The 21,057-nt window shown below is 50.2% G+C and overlaps 5 protein-coding genes across 5 annotated transcripts; all 5 read left to right on the top strand.

Annotated features, from left to right (window-relative positions):
* Positions 1–4,874: 4,874 nt before the first annotated feature.
* HD553DRAFT_266677 (uncharacterized protein) lies at positions 4,875–5,198 on the top strand (the record flags this gene model as incomplete). Its single annotated transcript, XM_046177495.1, has 1 exon — positions 4,875–5,198. A coding segment is annotated over one exon (324 nt), but the record flags the coding sequence as incomplete, so codon positions are not given.
* Positions 5,199–5,660: 462 nt separating this feature from the next.
* Positions 5,661–5,969, top strand: HD553DRAFT_266472 (uncharacterized protein; the record flags this gene model as incomplete). Its single annotated transcript, XM_046177486.1, has 1 exon — positions 5,661–5,969. A coding segment is annotated over one exon (309 nt), but the record flags the coding sequence as incomplete, so codon positions are not given.
* Positions 5,970–12,166: 6,197 nt separating this feature from the next.
* Positions 12,167–14,230, top strand: HD553DRAFT_320999 (uncharacterized protein; the record flags this gene model as incomplete). Its single annotated transcript, XM_046181202.1, has 5 exons — positions 12,167–12,599; positions 12,622–12,737; positions 13,016–13,272; positions 13,597–13,697; positions 13,929–14,230. The coding sequence occupies 5 exons, from the start codon at positions 12,167–12,169 to the stop codon at positions 14,228–14,230; spliced, it is 1,209 nt and encodes a 402-aa protein (XP_046039898.1).
* Positions 14,231–16,551: 2,321 nt separating this feature from the next.
* Positions 16,552–17,283, top strand: HD553DRAFT_337947 (uncharacterized protein; the record flags this gene model as incomplete). The annotated part of the gene is made up of 1 exon (XM_046182310.1): positions 16,552–17,283. One exon carries the CDS (start codon positions 16,552–16,554, stop codon positions 17,281–17,283), a length of 732 nt encoding a protein of 243 aa, XP_046039897.1.
* Positions 17,284–18,843: 1,560 nt separating this feature from the next.
* HD553DRAFT_346791 (uncharacterized protein) lies at positions 18,844–21,052 on the top strand. The gene is made up of 7 exons (XM_046183242.1): positions 18,844–19,044; positions 19,167–19,216; positions 19,326–19,649; positions 19,783–19,801; positions 20,016–20,088; positions 20,301–20,648; positions 20,751–21,052. The coding sequence occupies exons 1-7, from the start codon at positions 18,910–18,912 to the stop codon at positions 20,780–20,782; spliced, it is 981 nt and encodes a 326-aa protein (XP_046039896.1). The 5' UTR covers positions 18,844–18,909; the 3' UTR covers positions 20,783–21,052.
* Positions 21,053–21,057: the final 5 nt, after the last annotated feature.

The raw sequence follows: 21,057 nt of genomic DNA, 5'->3' as shown, positions 1-21,057 counted from the left end.
TGCTCCGCCGTTAACCGTCAGTGCAGAAGAGCATTACGTATCGGGATGTCAAAGTGGTAGGCCCCGGTGTACTCTGCGCCGAGTACATATATCGGGGGAGAACCGGTCAATCAACGTAGCGCATGGAGTGGTTTCAGCGCGTGCTTCGGAGCCTGAAGTCTGATAGTCAGTCGCGGGTCGCGGCTGGAATACTGGTCGTGTGAGTATGTCTGGGAGGCTCTTTTCGTATTTGCACTGGTGTATCAACCACGAACAACAGATGAGATACGTGCGAGCTACACTACGGTCAAGGCCAATTCTTCCTGGTACCTTTCCGCGACGGTACATCCAAACGTAATCCCGGTCATAAGGCAATGATGTACAGGTCGCAAAGAAGAACTGAAAGCCAGCAGCCAGACAGCGAAAGATACAGCAATTGAGAGACTTGTATTTCGATAATGCCTAGATCGTGGTGAATAATATGTGGTCATCCGATGTAGACCTCACAGCATGCGTGTATTGTTGTGCTTTTTGCGCCATCTCGCGCCAGACTTGTGTCAATTGTTTTACCATGTCACAGGTAGGCGCAGCACGGCGCATGACGTTCATCAAGGGATTGCTTTGAAAGGATTGTCGCGGCCGTCATACTCAGTCTTGTGATCAGCTCTGATCTCGTGGATAGTTAAGTCTCGTGATCGGAAATAGGGACAAAGGAACGCTAGGGGCTAGGCGATTAGGGCCCTCAAAGGCATCAACGGGGATGTCGATAAAAGCACCGGTGTTCCTGACCCGCCCTGTGGTCGCCTTGTTCAGCTTTCACCTCTCCGCCCACCATCCGGACTATTTCCCAAGACCACAGCAAATATGACGACTGAACACGACATTTCTGGACAGCTCCCCACTACTGCATAAGAGTCAGCTTCTGTCAACGCAAATGTTCCCGACACAACTTTCAACAGCGCGGATGCTGTACATACGGAATCTGGCTCATCGAAAGGATTCTCAAGCTTTTTCAGCCGAGCTAGCGGTGACGTTCCGTCCCCACCAAAAGACGAGTGGGAGGTTGTCGAGCTTGCTGAAACCGCGTTAGCCCCAGAGGATGCTCATACAATGCGTCTGACGGACCCTGACATCCTGAGGAGTCTCAATGACTGTTTCCAGCGCGATGGTTGGTATGAGCGGGAGTTCCTTGTTGCGCATATACCGGTGAACGAGGTCAGTCGAGAGCTACAGTATCGGATGTATTGAACCTCAGGTGCAAGATGTTCACCTCGATTGGATCTCAATGGCTTTCGACGCACAAAGATTCTGCTCGACTTGGAGTTCACATGTGGAGGACTTCGAGTATGGATCATACAGAAACTCGTCTCTGCAAAATCCTCCTATCTTCGTGGAGCTCAACGTTGCGCTATATTTAAGGATGAAGTGGACCACCTACTGCGAATTGAAGGAAGTAGTGTCTGCCAGTTGCGCCGGAACGATGGCGATTGGGTAGTGCTCACGCTGACGCCTGAGGTTTCTACCCGGAACCTAGAATTTGGTCTAGGGAAAGTCAACGTCAAGCAGTTGAAATTGTCGTGGAAAACAAGGAGCTGATAGGCGTTCGCACGGTAGTCTTCGGATTTTGTTGTACTATCATGCGCACATGCGAGATCTGAGTCCTGAGTCAAGTTTGTCGATAAATTCTGCGGATATTCAGTTTGCTGGCTTTACCAAAGGCATACTAAGGTTCGATGAAACCCCCGAAAAGGGATTCGATCAACTGTGTCAAGAAGCAATCAAAGCATGGAGTATGTGCTCTTCGCATCCTCTTCCCTCTCTATAGGCTGCGCTATCGGACTGTAGCGTCGATTTACAGGCAAAGTAAGCCGAGGACTTTCGACACCGCACGATTCAGGCTTCGTAGCCTTTCGCAATACGGCCAATCATTGTGCTGTTTGCTGACGCCTGAGCGATTCGTGATTACCTAGATTCGTGATCAGCTAGGTCTCGTGATCAGTTGCATCTCGTGATCATAACAACAAAGGATTACTTCGGTTTTACAAATCTGGGGTTCTCAAAGGGCATCAGACACAAGTATATAATAGCGGTGTCTTCAGTTCGCTCCTCTCGCTCTTTATTCCGATGTCGCCTGATTACTTTTCTTCGAACTACATCTATCATGGAGGACGAACTCCATTATTCTGAAGGTGCTCTCGAGCCTACGCAAGACACAGCCCCGACCAATCTCGATGGCTCGCAGCCCAGCATGACGCAGAGGACTTCCCCTTCTTCGACTGTAGGAACTGTCTCATCTGTTATGTCAAAGTATTTTGCTGCCGGCCTCGATCACCTGGTGTCCATCAGTTCATCCGAATTTGTCATTCCTTCGGAAACCAAATGGAAGATGGTCAAGCTTACAGATGAGGACGCGTTCGACAGCATTCCTCAAATCGATCGCCTGAAGGATGAGGCGATACTTGATAGCCTCACAGCATACATTCATTGGAATTTCGAGTTCTGTGAAAAGTTCTTTGATATGAAGCAAGAGTTTCCAGTAAGTCATGACCTAGAATCTCACGAAATAAGAAAGCAAACTGACCTTTCCTTTCCAAAGATCGAAATCTTCTGGCCTCGGTCGGAGTCCCTTCTGGGGACTTTTGCGCTTCTCGTTGGCAACATGGCCAACTCTGCCGGCTCATTCGGTGGTGCTCAGGACATGCGCCTCACTTTCACCGCGCGTGCCAACATTGACCGGATCACATCCCAGTGTGTCTGCCAGCTGAATAAGGAGGGACACCCGTACGCCTTGGTCACGCTCATCCCATCGAAAGACGAGCGAAGATTCGGCGAGAATTGCGATGGTCCTCCCGTTCTGACACGGGAGCTCGGGATCCGCTGGAAGCGATCAGTCGCGGCGGCTGCAGATTTCTCTCAAAAGTCCTAGCTCGACTTCAGTACTGCTCCAAGCCGTCTTCTCTAGATCTATCTTAGCAAAAGTTTCCAATTGTATGATCTCTTCTGACCAAACGCTACAGATCATCATCCATGTGCTGAGAGGGTCTTGTACCTGCATTGCTCAGCATTGAGATCAGCAGCTTTCTGTGATTTGAGACATGCTTCTCAGCGAGTAGTCGTGCTACCGCCGTAGCTCTCACATACTCTTGATCCAGTTCATGTGTTAAATACGCGTCGCCCCCTACGCCGACGTCTCTAGCACCCCTTCAGTAGTATTCATCAAAAACATAGTATAGTTCTACTTTTCTTTGACCCTGATGCTCTCCAAGTCAACTTGTTAGTGTTTTCTTCATATATTGACTTTGGGAGCATCAGGTATGTAGTAGAAGTCAACTTGTTAGTGTTTTCTTCATATATTGACTTTGGGAGCATCAGATTCTTTCATGGTAGCGGCTCACGGCCACGAACAAAGAAGAATCTGATACTTCGCAAATCAACGATCGACGAACACTCGAGCTTTGTCTTTGTACGACCCAGACGTACATGCCTTAGACACAAGCAGTGTAGTCACCCACGAAAACCGAAAACGAAACCGAAAAAAACGATTACGACACGAAAAACATCGATCGAACCAAAACCGATATCGACACGAAAAAACACGATCAACCATGTCGTCCCTCAACGACCTTCAATCTGCCCTTTCAACTCCGATCCTGGAAGGATCATCGAACTACTATGCGTGGCAACAACGCATGAAAGCTACCCTGGTCTTAAAGGACTTATGGGCGGTCACCGGAGCTGAAGACCTGAGGTTCGCCGCCAGACCTATCTTCGTTACGGAGGACGAAGAAGGAGGAAAGGTCGCCAGACCCCCGAACACTCCCGCCGAAAAGAAAGCCTTGATCGAATGGCTCGACAAGAACGACAAGGCCAACGCCATCCTCGATCAATACCTCGGACCTTCGGTAGCATACTTGACCGATGGGATCGAGACGGCAGCCGAGAAATGGAACGTACTTAAGAGGTCGTTTCAAGCGAGCGGCCGCACCGCTCGTCAGATCCTCAACCGGAAGCTCGAGAACATCAGGATGGAGGAAGGTACTACCGTTGAAGCTCACTATAAAGCTATCAACAAACTCTGGACCGAGTACCAAAGAGCGGGAGGCGACAAGACGGAAGAACAAGTCACCGAGATCTTCCTAAACTCCTTACCCCCTGAGTTCGACTCCACTGTCGCTACCGTCAACTCTCTCATCGACGCTCAGCCCCACGTACTCTCGATGTCATGGGTGCTGCAGCAGCTCAAGCGATACGAGGATCGCATCAACGCCCGACAGACTACGGTGAAGGAACCGGGAGCTATTGTCAAAGACGGACAACTCCTCATGGCTCAGTCGAACAACTACCGAAGCCAACAGCGATTCAACAACAATAACAACAACAATCGCTTCCGAAAGAAGGTAGACTTGTCGAAGGTCACCTGCTACAACTGCGGAAAGCAGGCAGGACATTACGCCTCCAATTGTCCCGAACCGGTAAACTCCGCGAACCGTACCAACAACAACCCTCGGTACTCCGCCAACCGTACCCCGATCCATCCATCTCGACAGGCTTATATCGCCGAAGCCAACAATGGCGAAGGATCGTCATCGGTATTCAGCGCACAGCAGGGCGGTGACGAACTGATCGTCCACTCGTCGCGACCTAGCTATGATGACCCTTTCGAGTTATTCATCGTCGAATGTCCGATCGGGCAGGAGGTACCTAGGTTGGGATACATCGGCAAGGACGTTGCCATGGCAGCAGCTGTCAAGAAGCCAACCGTCGTGCTCGACTCCGGAGCGAGCGGCCACATGGTATCCACCCGAAGTTGGATCACCGATTACCAGGCGTGTAAGGTACCTATTACGATCGGGGACGGGTCGAAGATCTACGCGGAGGGATACGGCACCGTTCGTATGGTATTCAACGTCGACAACGCTCCCTCTCGGGTGACGTTTACGAACGTGCTGTACGTACCTACCCTTGCCATCAACTTGCTCTCCGCTTCGGCCCTTCAAAAGGCGGGACTTAGCTTAGAGTTCCCGGCCTTGGGCAATCAAGCCAAAGTCAAGGACGGCCCTAGGACGGTAATCACGGCGTCGAGATCGAACGGCCTCTATCAAATCGATACCATGCCCGAGGGATCGATGAACGCTCTCCACATGAAGGTCGAGTATGTGGATCTACTCACCATGCATCGACGACTCGGACATGTCGGAAAAGGTAGAATCCTTGAGATGAACAAGCTCGGCTTGCTCAAAGGAGTTCAACTCTCGGGAACCGAAGACTTCACCTGCGAAACGTGTATCGCTACAAAGACCAAACGTAGCCCATACAACGGCGAGAACCTTAGGGCTTCCAAACCCTTGGAACTCCTTCATCTCGACATATGTGGTCCCATCAACGTTCCCACTATGAATGGCTACCGATACTTCGCTTTGCTCAAGGACGATTACTCGAGATACGTACAACCTGGTTTACTCAAAACTAGGGACGGTTTGTACGATTGGATGAAGACCCAGATCGCTCTCTTCGAAACCCAAACTGGCGAGAAGGTAAAGACGATTCGCTGCGACAATGCGAAAGAAATGACGGAAGGCAACCTCGCGACCTACTGCCGAGAAAAGGGAATCATCGTACAGACCGCCGCGCCGTACGCCCACCAAAACAACGGGGTAGTCGAGAGGGAAAACCAAACGGTTATGAACGGGATTCGGGCCATGTTGAAGGAGACCAAACTATCGAAAGGTTGGTGGTCGATGGCCCTTCACTGCTTCTGTTACGCAAGGAACCGAGTCTCTAACTCCTCCATCCCGCAAAATACGACTCCTTTCCAACGAATGTTCGGAAAAGAAGCTCAACACGGGTCCCTACGAACTTTCGGGTGCCCCGTATGGGCCTTCGTACCACCGGAGACCCGGACCAAGTTGGACGATCGATCGTTCAAAGGTATCTTCATGGGATACTACGAAGACGGAAGCCACGCATACCGGGTTTGGCACGGTGAGAAGCACAAGATGATGAAGATCAGGAAAGACGACTGCCAATTCTTCGAAGAAGATAGAATTCTAGACGGAGCAAGGGGTAATGAGAATCAGGAGGACGACCTCCGCATCGAAGTTACTCACCCCGAAGCCAGCTCAGAGATTCAGTCTCAAACCGAACCGAAAGAAGACGACGCAGATGACGATGGGCACTCGAACGAGGAAGATGAAGCTGACAACGAGCCCCCGGCACGAGGAATCGTACCCTCCACGTCGAATGACTCGGTACCTTCGAGTTCCGGTTCCGGAGATACTAATAGTTCAGTTGATACGGTCGGGTCTGGACGTCCTACTCGACAACGTAGGTTACCCGATCACTTACGTGACTATCAGTTGAGCTATGCCATCGCCGAGAACTTCGGCTTGGATACGGAACTAGCGAAGGACGTCGATCAACTGTTCGTGAACATTGCCAAGCAGGACTCATCGCAAGTACAGAAACTTTCTCATTTCGCTTCGGTCGCGACGCAATATATCGACCCGATCCAAGCGGTAAACGGAAAAGATGGACCGAAATGGAGAGCAGCGATCGAGAAAGAGCTGAGCATGATGGACAAGCTGAAAGTATGGCATCTGGTCGAGAAGCCCAAGGACCACAAAGTCATCGATAATCTGATGGTCTTGAACCGAAAAGAAAACCCGGACGGAACGATCAGGCACAAGGCCCGACTAGTCGCTCGCGGGGATCAGATGACCGATAAATATTTGGATACTTTCTCGCCCACCGTCAAGATGAACACGGTCAGGCTCCTACTCGCGGTTGGCGCTCAAATGGATCTCGAAATGGAACAGTTCGACGTGGTATCTGCGTACCTACATAGCGACCTGAACATTCCCGTATTCATGAAACAACCAAAGGGATTCGAAGCGAAGGACAAAAACGGAAATATCTTACTCGGACGAGACGGATCTCCCATGGTATGCAAACTCGACAAGTCGGTGTACGGACTCACCGTATCCGGACGGAACTGGTACGAAACATACGAACGAGAGTTGGGATCCTCCCTCGGCATGAGAAAGGTTCAGTCGGACCAAGCGGTATTCTTCTCGAGGCACGGCAAGATTATCACTATCATCATCGTTTACGTGGATGATTCCATCGTCATGACCAACTCCGTCGAAAGGATGAGCGAGGTCAAAGAGAAGTTGGGACGGATCTTCGACATGAAATGCCTCGGTGAACCCAACGTCTTCTTGGGGATCGAGATCAAGAGGGATCGCAAGCATAGAACCTTGAAAATCAGTCAAGAGAAGTACGCGAACGACATCCTTGAAAAGTTCGGTATGAGCGATTGCCGACCCGCCAACGTACCCATGGGGAACATCGACGATTTATTCAAGACCGACTACGCGCCTTTTCCCATCTCGGAGTACATGACCGCCCTCGGTTCATTGATGTACCTCAGCCATACTCGTCCCGACCTCGCCTTGCCATTGGCCTACCTTTCACGATTCGCCTCTCAACCCCTCGAACATCACTACGTAGCGATCAAACGGGTCATGAGATACGTCAACCATACCAAGAATCACGGGATCTTGTACGGCGGCGATCAAGAGCAGACGCCCAAGGCCTGGGTAGACGCGGACTTCGCTCGGGACCCTCGAGATAGGAAATCGACTTCGGCTTACGTGTTCTGCTACAACCAAGGAGCGGTAGCATTCAAGGCTCACAAGCAGAGCACTGTAGCGTTATCCACACGAGACGCGGAGTACATGGCGCTATCCGAAGCCGTTTCGGAGGCGATCTGGGAACAGAATCTGCTGCGAGAACTCGACTTGACTCCCGGATCCGTCACGATTCACGAAGACAACACCTCGGCGATTACTCTCGCTACCAACCCCGTCGATCACGCTCGCACCAAGCATATCGATATCCGACACCATCACATCCGAGACGCGATCAGTCGAGGACAAGTCAATCTCGTCTACGTGGAGTCCGAACACAACATCGCCGACGCTCTTACCAAGAATGTCCCACGAGCTGTACTCGAGAAACACAAGATCTCCATGGGAATGACCGCCTAATCCGAAGGGCGGCATCGGTACCGTCACGAGCACCGGCGACCATACGACTCTCGCGCGTACGCGATCGACATTACGAATGTATCTTTCTTTTCATTCCGACAACGACATCTCTCTTTACTCGAACGACGACGACATATCATATTGAAATACTACGACTCCTTATTACGAATACGAAAAGCATGAATACGACTTCGGGGTGAGGAGGACTGTTAAATACGCGTCGCCCCCTACGCCGACGTCTCTAGCACCCCTTCAGTAGTATTCATCAAAAACATAGTATAGTTCTACTTTTCTTTGACCCTGATGCTCTCCAAGTCAACTTGTTAGTGTTTTCTTCATATATTGACTTTGGGAGCATCAGGTATGTAGTAGAAGTCAACTTGTTAGTGTTTTCTTCATATATTGACTTTGGGAGCATCAGATTCTTTCATCATGGTAGAATCGTGTGGCGCGATATCGTGCATCATGTGACAAAGGTTAGCCATTAACCTGCTCCGCGTCACAAGGGTCGAGGAACAAAAGAGACCGTTTCCTAGCTGCTCTCACAGTTCAACATACTCAGCTTCTTTTCGATAGACCCGGCTTCGAAATGCAGCTCTGGAGGTTCCAACGATGACTGCGGTCATACTGCGTAGAGATACAGTAGCAGATACTCTCCTTTGTCATCGCTTGACAAGCTCGTCAGCAGGAAAGCTTGCTACCCATGTGACGGCACGATGATGTGATCCAAATTCCGGCATTCGTCCATCAGGTGATTTTGATAAAAGGAACACCGGTACGATGGTGTCATTGATGGGCATAGGATGTAGGAAGATTCGCTTGATGGGGAGATAAAGCTCACATTACTTCATGCCCTTCATCTTTTCCACTTAAATACCGAATATCTAGAATCGTGCTTGTTTTAATCCGTACAACTCATCTTGCCTTTGGAATTTCATACACTTATGTATATCACTATAGACTCCTCCTTTTGTACTCTATCAAGCGCAATGCTGTACTGTACATAGTCATTCGAATTGTCCGGAAAAGTCCCGCGATTTTGGCCAACGGCGATCGTAGTTCAATCGAAATGCGTCAGCGGAAGTTGCCTCTGCACTTCTTGTGCGTTCAACCAGCTTCCAATCACAATAAACACCCAGTCCATCTTGATGTCAAGACGACTTGCTATGCTGACGAGCTGGGCGTTAGGCGTATCCGCTTCAAAGCTTAATACGAACTTGAGAGAAGGTGGTGTTGCCAGCTTATATGCATCACTGATGGCCTGGGTGTCTTTGAAAGTCATAATGGAAACTTTCTGAATATATCTGGGGCCGATGGCCTTTGTGGCAACCCCGAAACAAGCCCTGGCCTTGGTCGTGTTTGTCTCCTGTAGCGGGGCCTCGGTCATGTTTGTCTGCCACAGCTTGGGCTTGGTCGTGTTCGTCCTCTGCAGCTAAGATGAGCTTCTTGGCAAGTGATTGTACTACTTACAGATTTTTGTAGTGGACGGTAAACAGATTACGGTGGGATCTTACGCAACAGCTGGTGAGAATTTCTCGCCGTCGTCACATGCGCGACAAGGCTCCACCATGAAAGCGGAGCCCTTGCCAGCTGAAGGAACAAGGGCCAGTCTGGCGATCAGCTATCATAACAAAGGAGCGACCGGTGAGGTATCTTGGGCTTGGACAGGGAACACTTCAGGTACATATACACCCGTGCTTTTACCTTTTCACCTTGCCGTCTTCCCTCTCTGCATCACTTGTGCTGCGACCTCAACCCGAAACAGGGAGGCCCGGTCAAATATGGCAGAAGTACCAGATATATCTGAAGTTCAAGGAAATCTAACCTTCTCCGATGTCAGTGTCGCCGGTTCATCGAGCTCGACAAGCCAGTCTGATTCAGAAAGGACTAATCACGGTTCGATGAGGTTCTCCGAGGATTTTAGTGGTCATCTACCTCCCCAGCCAAATCTACCCAAGGCGAAAAGGGATATTCTTATGCTCACTGATCATGTAAGCTCTGGGCAGCGGCGCCCCGAGCACCTGAGTGATGAACACGACATCTTTTGTCTCAACAACCTCTTCCAATCCGACCGTTGGTACGAGCAAGCATTCGTTGACGGAACGGTGGCATCAGTAAGCAATGTGATTCGGTTTCGAGATTGCAACAATTTGTCTGATTGTCGTATTCTTCAGTTCGCGCTTCATCTGGAACCAATGGAAGGGGAGTTCCGGCGATGGGTGAAAACGTTTTGCGATCCCAACGGTTCTGCCGGTTTTCGTCAGGAGAAATACACTCCGCCCTCATTTCTGTTAGAGGAACTTGGCTCGATGGAGGATGTCCGAGTCTGTCAATTGCGAAATGATGAGACCCGTTATGCGGTACTAAGACTGACTCCAGAAGTCATGTACCATCATCGCGCCCCTGGTAGACCTCCTGTGCGAGTCAAGCAGTTGACCTTCACCTGGGAGCTGTACCAAGATCACTTGTAGGATTGTTCGACCGATGGTCTCTTGAACCTCGCCTGTATCCTGTTCCTCCAGCATGTCTAGGAAGCTTCTCATAGCCCCTTTCGACCGTGTACATCATTCAAATGTGCGCTCGAGGGGTCTCAGAAATCAGCGCGGCTATGCTGCAGAAAGATACGGTTAGCAGATTCTCTCCTTTGTCCTTGGTCGACAAGCCCGTTAGCAGGGAACATTGCCCCATGTGATGACACAATGATGTGCTCCAGATTACGGCACTTGTCCATCAGGTGATTTTGATGAAGGTAACACTGATACGATGGTGTCATTGATGGGCATAGGATGTAGGAAGGTCCGCCTGATGGGGAGATAAAGCTCACATTACTGTATGACCTCCCTATCCCCCATTTGGATACCGAATATCTATAATTGTGCTTGTTTCGATCCGCACACTCATTTGCCGAATATGCAGTCCGTGAACTCCACCGATGAATCTTATTCCTCCTTGGACACTTCGCAAGATCGTAGGGAAATCGACGGAACGCAGAATTCGACTGATGGCACGTCAGTCAGGGGAGCCAGTACGATGTCTGTACTGATCAGTTCTATAGGCAGTCTGTTTACCAATGGCAGCGGTCATGACGGGCTTATCAACATTTTCAGATTCAGCCCATCGAGCGACGAGGACATGAAGTCCGACGAGCCCAGGATGGCGATTGGGCGCCTGGCAAACATTCCAAGAGCAACGAGATCAGCACCGAACCTGGGGATGGCTTTCTCAAAGCATTCAAGACCCTCATCCATGATCATCACGACTGGTTTCAGGAGATCCTCAAACGACATCGCTCAATCCGTCGAAACGCAGGCGGTAAACTAGCGAGTGGTGCCGACGAGGCGGCGAGGTACGATTTCGTCATGGAGGGTACGACGTTAAACCCAGAATGGAAAGGTTGGCTGGGCAGAGACTCATCTGAGCGAGGCTACGACCCCGGACAAGAAGGCACATTTACTGTCAACAGCGGAACCGTTGAACCGATTGTACGCAAACCTTCGAAACGGTTCGCGTGCATACTCTCGTACGGGCCGATAGATAATCGAGTCCATCCGATCGTTGTGTTTGAACCTGTCAAGAACTTAGAAGTGATACAGCCGGATGGACATTACATCAAGGACGAAAAGTACCTACTGACCTTTACTATGTACAATCCTGGGCGGCTCCGTTCCGTATGATAGACGTCTGTAGATACTAGGGAGTTGAGCGGGATCAATTAAAATTTCATGTCAGAGGCGCTGCGCTATCGCCCGAGTTTCATCGCAAGCGCAGAACGCCAACCGTCGCGGACGAGGGGTAAAGAAGCGTATGCGTGTCGCACAGCAGCACAGCAGCAAGAAACGGAAGTGCTGGTACAAATAAGAAATATAAAATGGTATGCTGTGCATCCGCTTAGCTGGACTGTGCTTATCGGCTGGCATGACGTTTTACGTCAGCTGACGGAAACTACCACGTCATATGATCGTCATGTCACCCGGAGAGCAAATGAAAGGAGGGCATCACTGTATCCCACATCAAGCTTCCCATTAGAGGCCTGCTGAGCGTCTATATCTCGAGGCATCGACAGGTATTGTATCTCACCAAGAACTGATCTCAAAACTAAAACAGCTCCCATAGTATTTTAAGCCACTTCCATCACGATCATGTCCCTCAGCGTTAATATCGTATCTACCTCCTTAATGATTAGTCCGACTGAGGATCAAACCGGATCCTCGCTAACAACCACCGATGGCAGGACTCAACATTCACCTCCCCCTTCCTCCAGTCAACCATCCAAGAAGCCAAGCTGGCTCTCTAGATTCTCGAGGTCTACCAACAAGGAACGCAAAAACACCGGACTCGCGATCAACCTGATCGATGTGCCATACGTATCCATCAGGACAACGACCTCATCGACCTTACCCACACCGCGGTACCCCTCAGAACCCATTCTTACCAGTACGAAGTCGAAATTCTTGAAGGCTTTCGAAGATGCCATTCGTCAATGCCCTGACTGGCGCAAGAGATTCTTGATGAAAGCGAATGAACCGAATGACCAGGAGCGGGCGCCAGCACCTCTCATAGAACGAGACTGTCGTCTATCTTGGTGGACGTTCAGGAAATCTTGGAGAGGCAACTTCATACAAGGCTGGGATTGAGGAATCACGTTCGACTTTCCGGATGCGGTCCACCGGGAACTTACGAGGGAGCCCACGCTCACGCAAAAGGTTGCCTGTCAGCCCTTAGCGTTTGATGGAGTTTGCGTTGTCATCGTTCTCGAGCCTGTCAAGGTGATCGACGAGAGAAAAGGAAAGGAGCACTACGATCTCCCCTTCAGCTTGTACAACTACCAGGACATAGTTCTTGGACCGCAGCCTTTATGATTCATCGCCAGCTATACTATAGTCGTCATTGCTGTGCGCATCAATTGGTATCCAGTTCATCCATGAGCAGGTCGACACGAGCTTACCGTACTAGAGCTGTTCCTGACCTTGCCAATCGAATCGTGCAAGGGGATGGAACGCGGAGCTTGCCCGGCCATTCTATACTGTACGATGAGCGACTCGTCAAACTTTCTTTTCTTGGCTGTCAAGAAAAAGGACGTCTACCAGCCGTTGACTCTGTCAGATCGGATCGATCCCTCTCGTCCTTCCATAGGGGCGGCTGGACCGCGCCGGAAGGATCAAGAGAGGATGACCGGCTGCGCTCGGAAAGGCGGAGTCAGGCGTCGAGACAAGTCGGACACGTCCATCCAAGATTCGCTGACAAGGTTTGTCTCACGTTGCAGCTTTATGGTACTTTTCTGATGGAACAGGATCAAGTTTGCGTACTCGTACATGATACACTTGATAAGTACTGCGGAAAAGAATATTGGAAAGACATCCAGGATATCATACCCTTGTCGCAATTCCTCGCATCCAATAACACCTCGAGCTAATCGCGCAGTCAAGTTACGTGACTGGCTAGTCCCTGTCAAGGCTTGAAACCTTCTCCGGGGCGGGGGCGAATGAAAGGAATACGTGTCTGGACTGACAAGCAAAGCAAAACGGGTAGCCCTAAGAGTGGAGTATATAGTCGCAGGCTTTTGTCATAGTTCCGGTGGACCCTTCAACCGAGTCGTTTCATCACCAGTCCGGTTCTACAAGGCCCTCATGTTTTCTCTTGACACCAAAACCGCGTCTCTGTCCCAAGCTAGTCAGCCTGACAAGGCTTCTTCTACAAGCTTGTTCGATAGCGCGTCGCAGCTTACGAGTAGTACAGGCTGGGATCGCTTGAAGTCTAGCTTGGCGTCTAGGCTCTCTGGTTGGACAAGCAAAGACTCTACCCGGAGCCAGGACGGCCCGTCTACTGTTTAGATCGCTCGGATCAAAGTACCGTACATAACTATACACGAAGAGGACCGTTTCTTGCGCCCCGGTGCCATAGGGATCAGCACGGAATCCAGCCAGAAGTTCATGGATGTGTTTCAACGGATCATCAATCGGAATGACAAGTGGTTCCAGATGATTCTCTCAGAGAAATGCGAAGTTGATCCTAGGCGTCTTCATGACCTCCCGCTTGTCATCCCGAAGTTCTACCATCTCGTGCTGCGCGAGCGCGCCAATCGTTGGAGGGGATCTCTGCAGCGAGAGAACCGCAGCGGCGCCGATTTCTGTGTGGCGGAGGAGGATGTTTCATTGCTCGCTGAGAGCTTGCTGGAACGCTCTGCATACATGCTATGGCCATGAGATGGAAACAATGGATTCGTCTTTGTCTTTTGGCCTGTAGAGAACTTCAATGACGGCCGTCACATAATCTCCTTCAGCCTGTACCTTGGAGAGGAATGTAACTTTGCAATCCAGCCTGCGCCAGAAGTGCTGAAATGACGTTTGCTGTAAATGACATGATTGATGGCAATTTAAGGCAAATATCATCGCCGGAATGGTTCTTGGCGTCTATCCTGTAACCTTTGCGCCACTCGCTGCGACGCTGTAACTCTCCGCGATTCTCTAGGGTTAGACTCTGTCGCCACTTCGATCTCTGCCCCAACGTCTCCAATTATAAGCATTTTATCATCGATTCACTTTAAACTCAAAGTAAAGTCGCTCGTCATAATTTCAGCTGACGATAGGACGATAGGATAGGTACCAGTGAACGATTGACGATCGGGTTACCGGGGACGACCACTTGTCGAGTACGTTCAGGCAGTGGTGTAAGATGGATTGCCTGGGTTCATCGAGCCTTGAAACCTTTCCAGATAACCCCTAACCCAATGAAAGGAAGACCTTTCAATCGAGAAGCAAAGAGGGGAGAGGAAATGGGGGAGCTGGATTGGGGATAACGTTACAATCTTCCTTCGATGTTGATTGGGGAATGTACAGAGCCGCTTGATTATATATCAGTCTGATCATCAACCATGTCTTCTTCTAAAAACAGCACTATTGCTTTTTCTGAGGCGAGTCGAAGTGAAAAGGATCACACCAGTTCTGCAAGCGATCTCGAATCACAGCATACGAGCTTGAGTGCACAAAGGGCTCACAGCCGGTTTACTTGGCCATTCAGTTCCAAGAGCCAGAGTGTTACTGAGGACCGGGACGAGTTTCACTCTATCCAGTTTTTCATGATCGATGCTTCAGTGTCATACATGACCATCCGCATCGAGGATCAATTTTACGGTCAGGGCGCAAGGAAGATCAGGACCCAACCCACAGAGGGTTTCATGAAGCTATTTGAGAATATTGTTCGTCAGAATAATGGGTGGTTCCACAGGATCCTCTCAGCAAGGCCCACTTCCCCGGCACAGCATTCGACATATATTCCACTTACAGAACCAAGACCAACCGAAGTTTACCATGTCATTCTGTATCAGGACAAGGAATCTTGGAAAAGCTTGTTGCAACCAGATTTAGGAGGTAAAGCTGAGTTTCTGGTACCACACAAAAAATGTCTTGCACTCAACAAAACACCACCTGAACGTGCTGCATACTGGCTCTTACTGCTCGACATGGACATGAGTCTTGTTGTTGTCTTCGAACCTGCGGAATGGTTTGGCAAAGACCATTGCCGGCTGTCATTCAGCCTGTACCGGAGCCAAGAGTGTACCTTTAACAGAAGACCGTTTGAGGACTGCTTTTACGACCTCTTTGAATGATATGTTAGATATCATTTATTGTTATTTTTGCTCAAGGCGACGAAATCTTTCAAAACACCTCTCCTGTGAGATTCACATCATTTGCTTACTTTCGTGCTCTCTGCGTGAAATGACAAGATATCGAACTCGCCATTGGTCACAACTGTTCCCTACGACTGATGTACACACTGCAGGGGTGGAGTATGAGTGATCAATATGCATATGAACAGGTCAACGCTCGAGGCTCAAAGCAGAGACGCGGCGGGTGGCGATGACGATACAGCAAACGAATCTGATCGACATGTTTTCACGAACAAGTCCCACCAGGCCCGGAGCTGAAGCCCAGGAGGGAGACAGACATGCTCCGACCCCGTCTTTGCCTTGACTTCCCAATGATACCGTTTTGTCAAGGCTTCAGATTTGGTGTCCAATTTCCGCTCGTAGCGATACGTAGTTGATCGATCCAATTGTAAACCTCACGGTAAATGATGGAAGGGACTTTGAAAGCCTTTTTCGATCACGATGAAATTGTGGATTGTACAGTATCGCACAATCGATTGCGTCAATTGATCCTTTGAGGAGCCTGATTACTGATACTGCCGCTGTATCTCCCTCTGGCTAGTATTCCGCTTGCGTTCTCGACTTTGTTCTTCCTTTGTTTGCTCGTGGTAATCCGAGCAGTGGAAGCCGCCTTTACCCCGTGGCAACCACCAAGCTCGTGATTCATAGTCTGGCTATGACGCGGTTCAGTATCTAATGAGACCTTCTCCGTCTCCTTGATGAAAGGAGACTCCTATTGGACTGAGAAGCAGGCGATTTTCGAGATCACCTGAGTGGAATATATACTGTATCGATGGCCATCCAATACCTGTTGATTGACTAGACGCGGGATATGACAGCCTTCCAGTAGCACCTTTTCTGAAATCTTCATTCTTCAAGATGGCTTCACCCAATACAAACTTCAACCCTTCCTCGATCAACAGTCAGCAGACTACCATTGGCACAGGGGCATCCTCCCAGTCGCAGTCCCAAACCGCTGGCTCCCAATCACAACCGCCTACAACCGGAGACTCTAGCAAGACGTCCATATGGAGGTCTGTCAAGAATCGTCTTTCCAAAGGCTCAAAAGAAGAAGGGTCTGTTCTGAAGACCGAACCTTTCGCCCCAGCTGAACGATGGGTGAGCCTCCAAGCTGCGGGCGCAGCTTTGAAGACCGATGTACCGAAGGCATTCTTGCAAGCGTTCGAGCGCATCATTCAGCAGGAAGAAGTGTGCGACAAGATCATCTCCGATGTCGACACGTCAGGTAACGTGTTGAGCGGTGGTGATAACTATCAGGTCACTTGGGGACCCCGAGGTCGGTCGTTACAGGGGTCGATCAAACAAGGATCGTGGGAAAGTGGCACGTTCGAAATTAGCAACACTGATCACAAGGCGTTGGAAGAGAGGCTCGACAAGGCGCTGGACCTGGCTTCCCGACTCTCGGTCAATGGCAAAACGATCTTGGTGGTGTTTGCGGGTGTCAATCCACTCGACGGAGGGGAGACGGGGTACAGGTTTTCTTTCCGCTTGTACCCCATCGATCAGCAGATTGGTGAACCCAGTGCGCAGCCGCCTTCAAAGTTGGTGGCCCTAGCGCGCAAACCCATTCAAAGTATGGGAGTGGCATAGAATTGAGTCCTGCAGTGATATTGGTCATGAGTTCACTGTAATATTGAACGCGTGTCTATTGTGATATCGATGATATGTCTGCCGTCTGACCATGCAAAGGATCAGTGAAGCAGAAGTGGTCAGGCAGACCGGTAACCTTCCCTTGCCGCCATTCGACAAGTGAACGAGCTGTCAAATATGTATGCTCGGCAATGCTCTCGGCGACTTGAAATGGTACTTTCGCCAACTATCTACGTACTTTTTCGAGCTTGTGGCCCTGCGTTTACTGATGTATCTAGGTTAACCAGCCGTCTCAGATGTTCACGCCCGCGCTCGCGCGAGTCCTGAGACCCGGCAGACAGACAGTCGGGCCTGTACGACAAGGACAGCGTTGCGTACTCATACAGTATGGGGATTCCAGATGGGTATGATCTGCGACTCGCTTGTGAAAGGAAATAATTTGACGTGCGTTTGGCACTGCACTTCGTCCTGCCTGTCAATTGATCTTATGCATTCAGCGGGTTACAGGAGATCCCCATCGGCCACCTTCCGTTACCTGCACAAGCGATCTCTTTCCTATATATCGGCATGGCATATTGATGGTACCCTTGACTCCCAGGGCTGATATAAATCATGCGATTATTCTTCCATTCCAGCGATAAGGAACACAGGTTGGTCAGTAGATCGAATTCGTCGTGATAGGCATCGAGCTTGCGCTCAGGGCTGTGTTTTGTTTCACAGGCCGATATCGCAGATTTGGTTGCAAGAGGGTATCAAGCGCCCCAACTTCGCCTTGAAAAGGTCCTAGACGAACTTGCCAATCAGGTCAAAGATCCGACCGTCGAGAACGCAGTGGAGAATCTTAAAAATAATCTGTACCGAAAGAATACTCGCTTACATTGTACTGGACTGTTGTCTACACTCGGCGCTTCCTCATTGATACACTGATCTCGTATCGAAACCCCATGTAATGCAAATCATATCAATATCTACAGTATTTTGACCCCTCGGGCTTTGCGACCCATCTTATCCTCACTTCCGCCATGAATCCCCAATCGGGACGCCATCATCAGTCTCATTTCAGATTCTGATCCCGATCAGTCATCCAGCCGTTGACACGCATCTCTGGATCGTTCCTATGTGATAGGGGGTCAGAAATTGACCAAGCGAGATGTTTGAGGTCAAGTTTATAGGACTGATTGATTTTCCGAGGATCGAGACTGACCAGGTTCATCCATCAGAATGATCAAGCTTCGTGCAGGTCGAGCGCGAGTGGCGCGTGTCTTGTTTGAAACGCGGGGAAACCGTGGGGATCCTTTGACGAATGACAAACCACGATGATACTAGGGCTGGGATGTTGTGCAATAGCCAAGAAGAAAGTGGGCTTAGATGTGGTATTCAGGCGGTAGTCCAGGGCTTCATGTCCCTTCCGCCGAGTGTTGTGGTTGTCTCGTTTCGTAGATGACGGCTACTAGGATGACGTGTCAATTGCAAAATTCGATTAATTACCCGTTACGTCAGATGAACCTCAACGACCTCGCTCCGATATGATCATCAACCTCATCAACTCTCCCATCAACTCGTACAACCCCCCATCATCCTCCAATCACCTCGTCCAGCTAGACAATATCCCTACATAGCTCCACGATGTACTTCCACTCACTCACCCCGATCGTCCCCCTGCTAGCCGCCCTGGCTCCTACCACCTCGGCACACGGCTCACACGCTCCACCGATACTCAACGCCGAGGGGATCGATGATAGGAATTATATGCAGAAACACGTCAGTATCCCCTTCGTCTGCCCGTCTTCCCGGCGGTTTGTTTGCGATATTACTTTATGGGAAAGGTATTGAGAAGTAGTAGCTGAAGAGAACATTCTGATTTCTGATGGTCGTGGTCACAGGCTCAAGAAGAACATCATCTGACGGACTTTGATGTCGAGTCGTTCTTCCAGTACGTCACCTCTCCCCCCGCCCCTCTTTTCTTTTCAATCTCTAGATCGAATGTGACTGATGTCTCTTGTGTGTCTTTTGTCTTTTTGTGCTTGTGCTTGTGCTTGTAGCCTCCACGACCTGGATAGGGACCACTACCTCTCCCCCTCCGAGATCGAAGCCATCTACGGCCTACACCATCCTTTACACCTGTCCCATTCCCAGAAAACTAATCCGAACAACCCTGAATACAACAAACCGCAGAAAGAAATCCCAGACTCCCCGGCTATGGAATCTAAACGCCAGATCATCGTAGCCAAAGTCCTTGCGAACTTGGATACGGATAAAGATGGGAGGGTTAGTATCGAAGAGTTTGTAAGAGGAGGATGGGAGGGGTTGCCTAGTTTTACGGGGTGGGGTGGGTTGGGGCATCATTATGGGAGCGAGGAGGAATAGTGAGTCCATAGAGTCTGGCTTCCGGGGCTAGATAGGGGTGATTTTTTGTTTTGGGAGCTGATGGTGATGATTCTTGTCGTTTCTTATCGTGCTCGTTGGATCGTCGATCGCGTGATTGTTGCTCTGATCTAGTTTCTTGCACCATGAAGAAGTAAGCATAGTATAGTGTTCTCACTGCGTCTCCTCATGCTCTTTCTCTCTCTCTCTCTCGTTCGATTATCATTCCTCCCGCGGCTCATCATATACATTTCAACCTGATCGAGCTGACCGTTTACCTCCCCATCTCCCTTCAACCCTCCTGATCCCCATCTCTCATCCCGATCCTGCTACCCGCTACCCGCGGTCTGCTCTTGTTACAACAATAGTTGTACCACAACACCCCGGAGACGCAGACGGATGAGAGTTATACGCATCCGGAGGATATCGAACATTTCGCTGGTTAGTCGAGAGCAGAAACGTCTCTATGGCTCTTTTTACTCGTTGCTGATTCTGAACGCTATGCAAAACTGGGTACCGTCTGGCCGATCATTGTTTCATCGAAATGGATCCTGTACCTCGCCGATCACGACACGATGACAACGACGATGACGACACGATGACAACGACGATAACGACCATGACGACCACGACTCCGACGATCGACTCTACAGAACACGAACACATCGAAGCCGAGGAAGACGCCCGTGAACGCGAATTCGAAGGTCTTCCCTCGGACGCCCCGTTGACCGAAGATCGGGTCGTGGAAGATCCTCTCGACGCCCACGCCCATGGGTCGCAGGACGACCAGGCTCCCGGAGCTCAAGACCAGGATCAGGCGGCCTTTCGTCGACCGGCCGGGTCCAATCAGGGCAGACCTGCGCGGATCGAACGGACCCGCCCGTCCACCGAGGATCTGGGCAGGTTGGCGAAAGAGGCGAGGGAGCAGGGGACGTGGGGAGAGAGGGACATGCATAGGCCGAGGAACGATCGGGAGAGGATGAGGAAGGGGACGCCTTATAGTCAGTATGAGCTGGTCATAACTGGTCCGCTTGCGACCGGGTAGAGACGAATTGAATTGCACGAGCTGACCGGGGATGATATCATCTTGCACCGGTTCGCAGAGTACAAGATGGGGAGGAACAACGAGTTCTAAATCGGATCCATGACCACAACTACCGGCGACTTTCCAGACTACATATCAGGACCGGGGGAAAGGCATATTTAGACGGACGAGCGAGTCCGTTGGGCGAGAGGACTATATCCTCTTCCCTCTTGTTCTCTGCTGGGAACGCGTTTCTCCTGTTTTTTCTTTCTTCGCAAAGGGTCCAATTTTTCAGGGTGATTTGATGTACGAGCTGTCTATCCTCTAGCCTCTAGGCTTCTACACACTGTATGACCACACACACATCTAGGTAGACTCTCCTCGAA

Source organism: Filobasidium floriforme (genome assembly GCF_021052385.1).
Source record: "Filobasidium floriforme strain CBS 6241 chromosome Unknown HD553scaffold_1, whole genome shotgun sequence".
Lineage (NCBI taxonomy): Eukaryota > Fungi > Basidiomycota > Tremellomycetes > Filobasidiales > Filobasidiaceae > Filobasidium > Filobasidium floriforme.
This window is presented reverse-complemented; position numbering and strand designations above follow the sequence as displayed.

Coding starts and splice junctions, on each gene's coding strand:
- HD553DRAFT_346791 (XM_046183242.1), top strand. CDS start 18,910: ATGTACTTCCACTCACTCACCCCGATCGTCCCCCTGCTAGCCGCCCTG. Junction 19,045..19,166: donor GGAATTATATGCAGAAACAC/GTCAGTATCCCC, acceptor TCGTGGTCACAG/GCTCAAGAAGAACATCATCT. Junction 20,649..20,750: donor GAGGAAGGGGACGCCTTATA/GTCAGTATGAGC, acceptor ACCGGTTCGCAG/AGTACAAGATGGGGAGGAAC.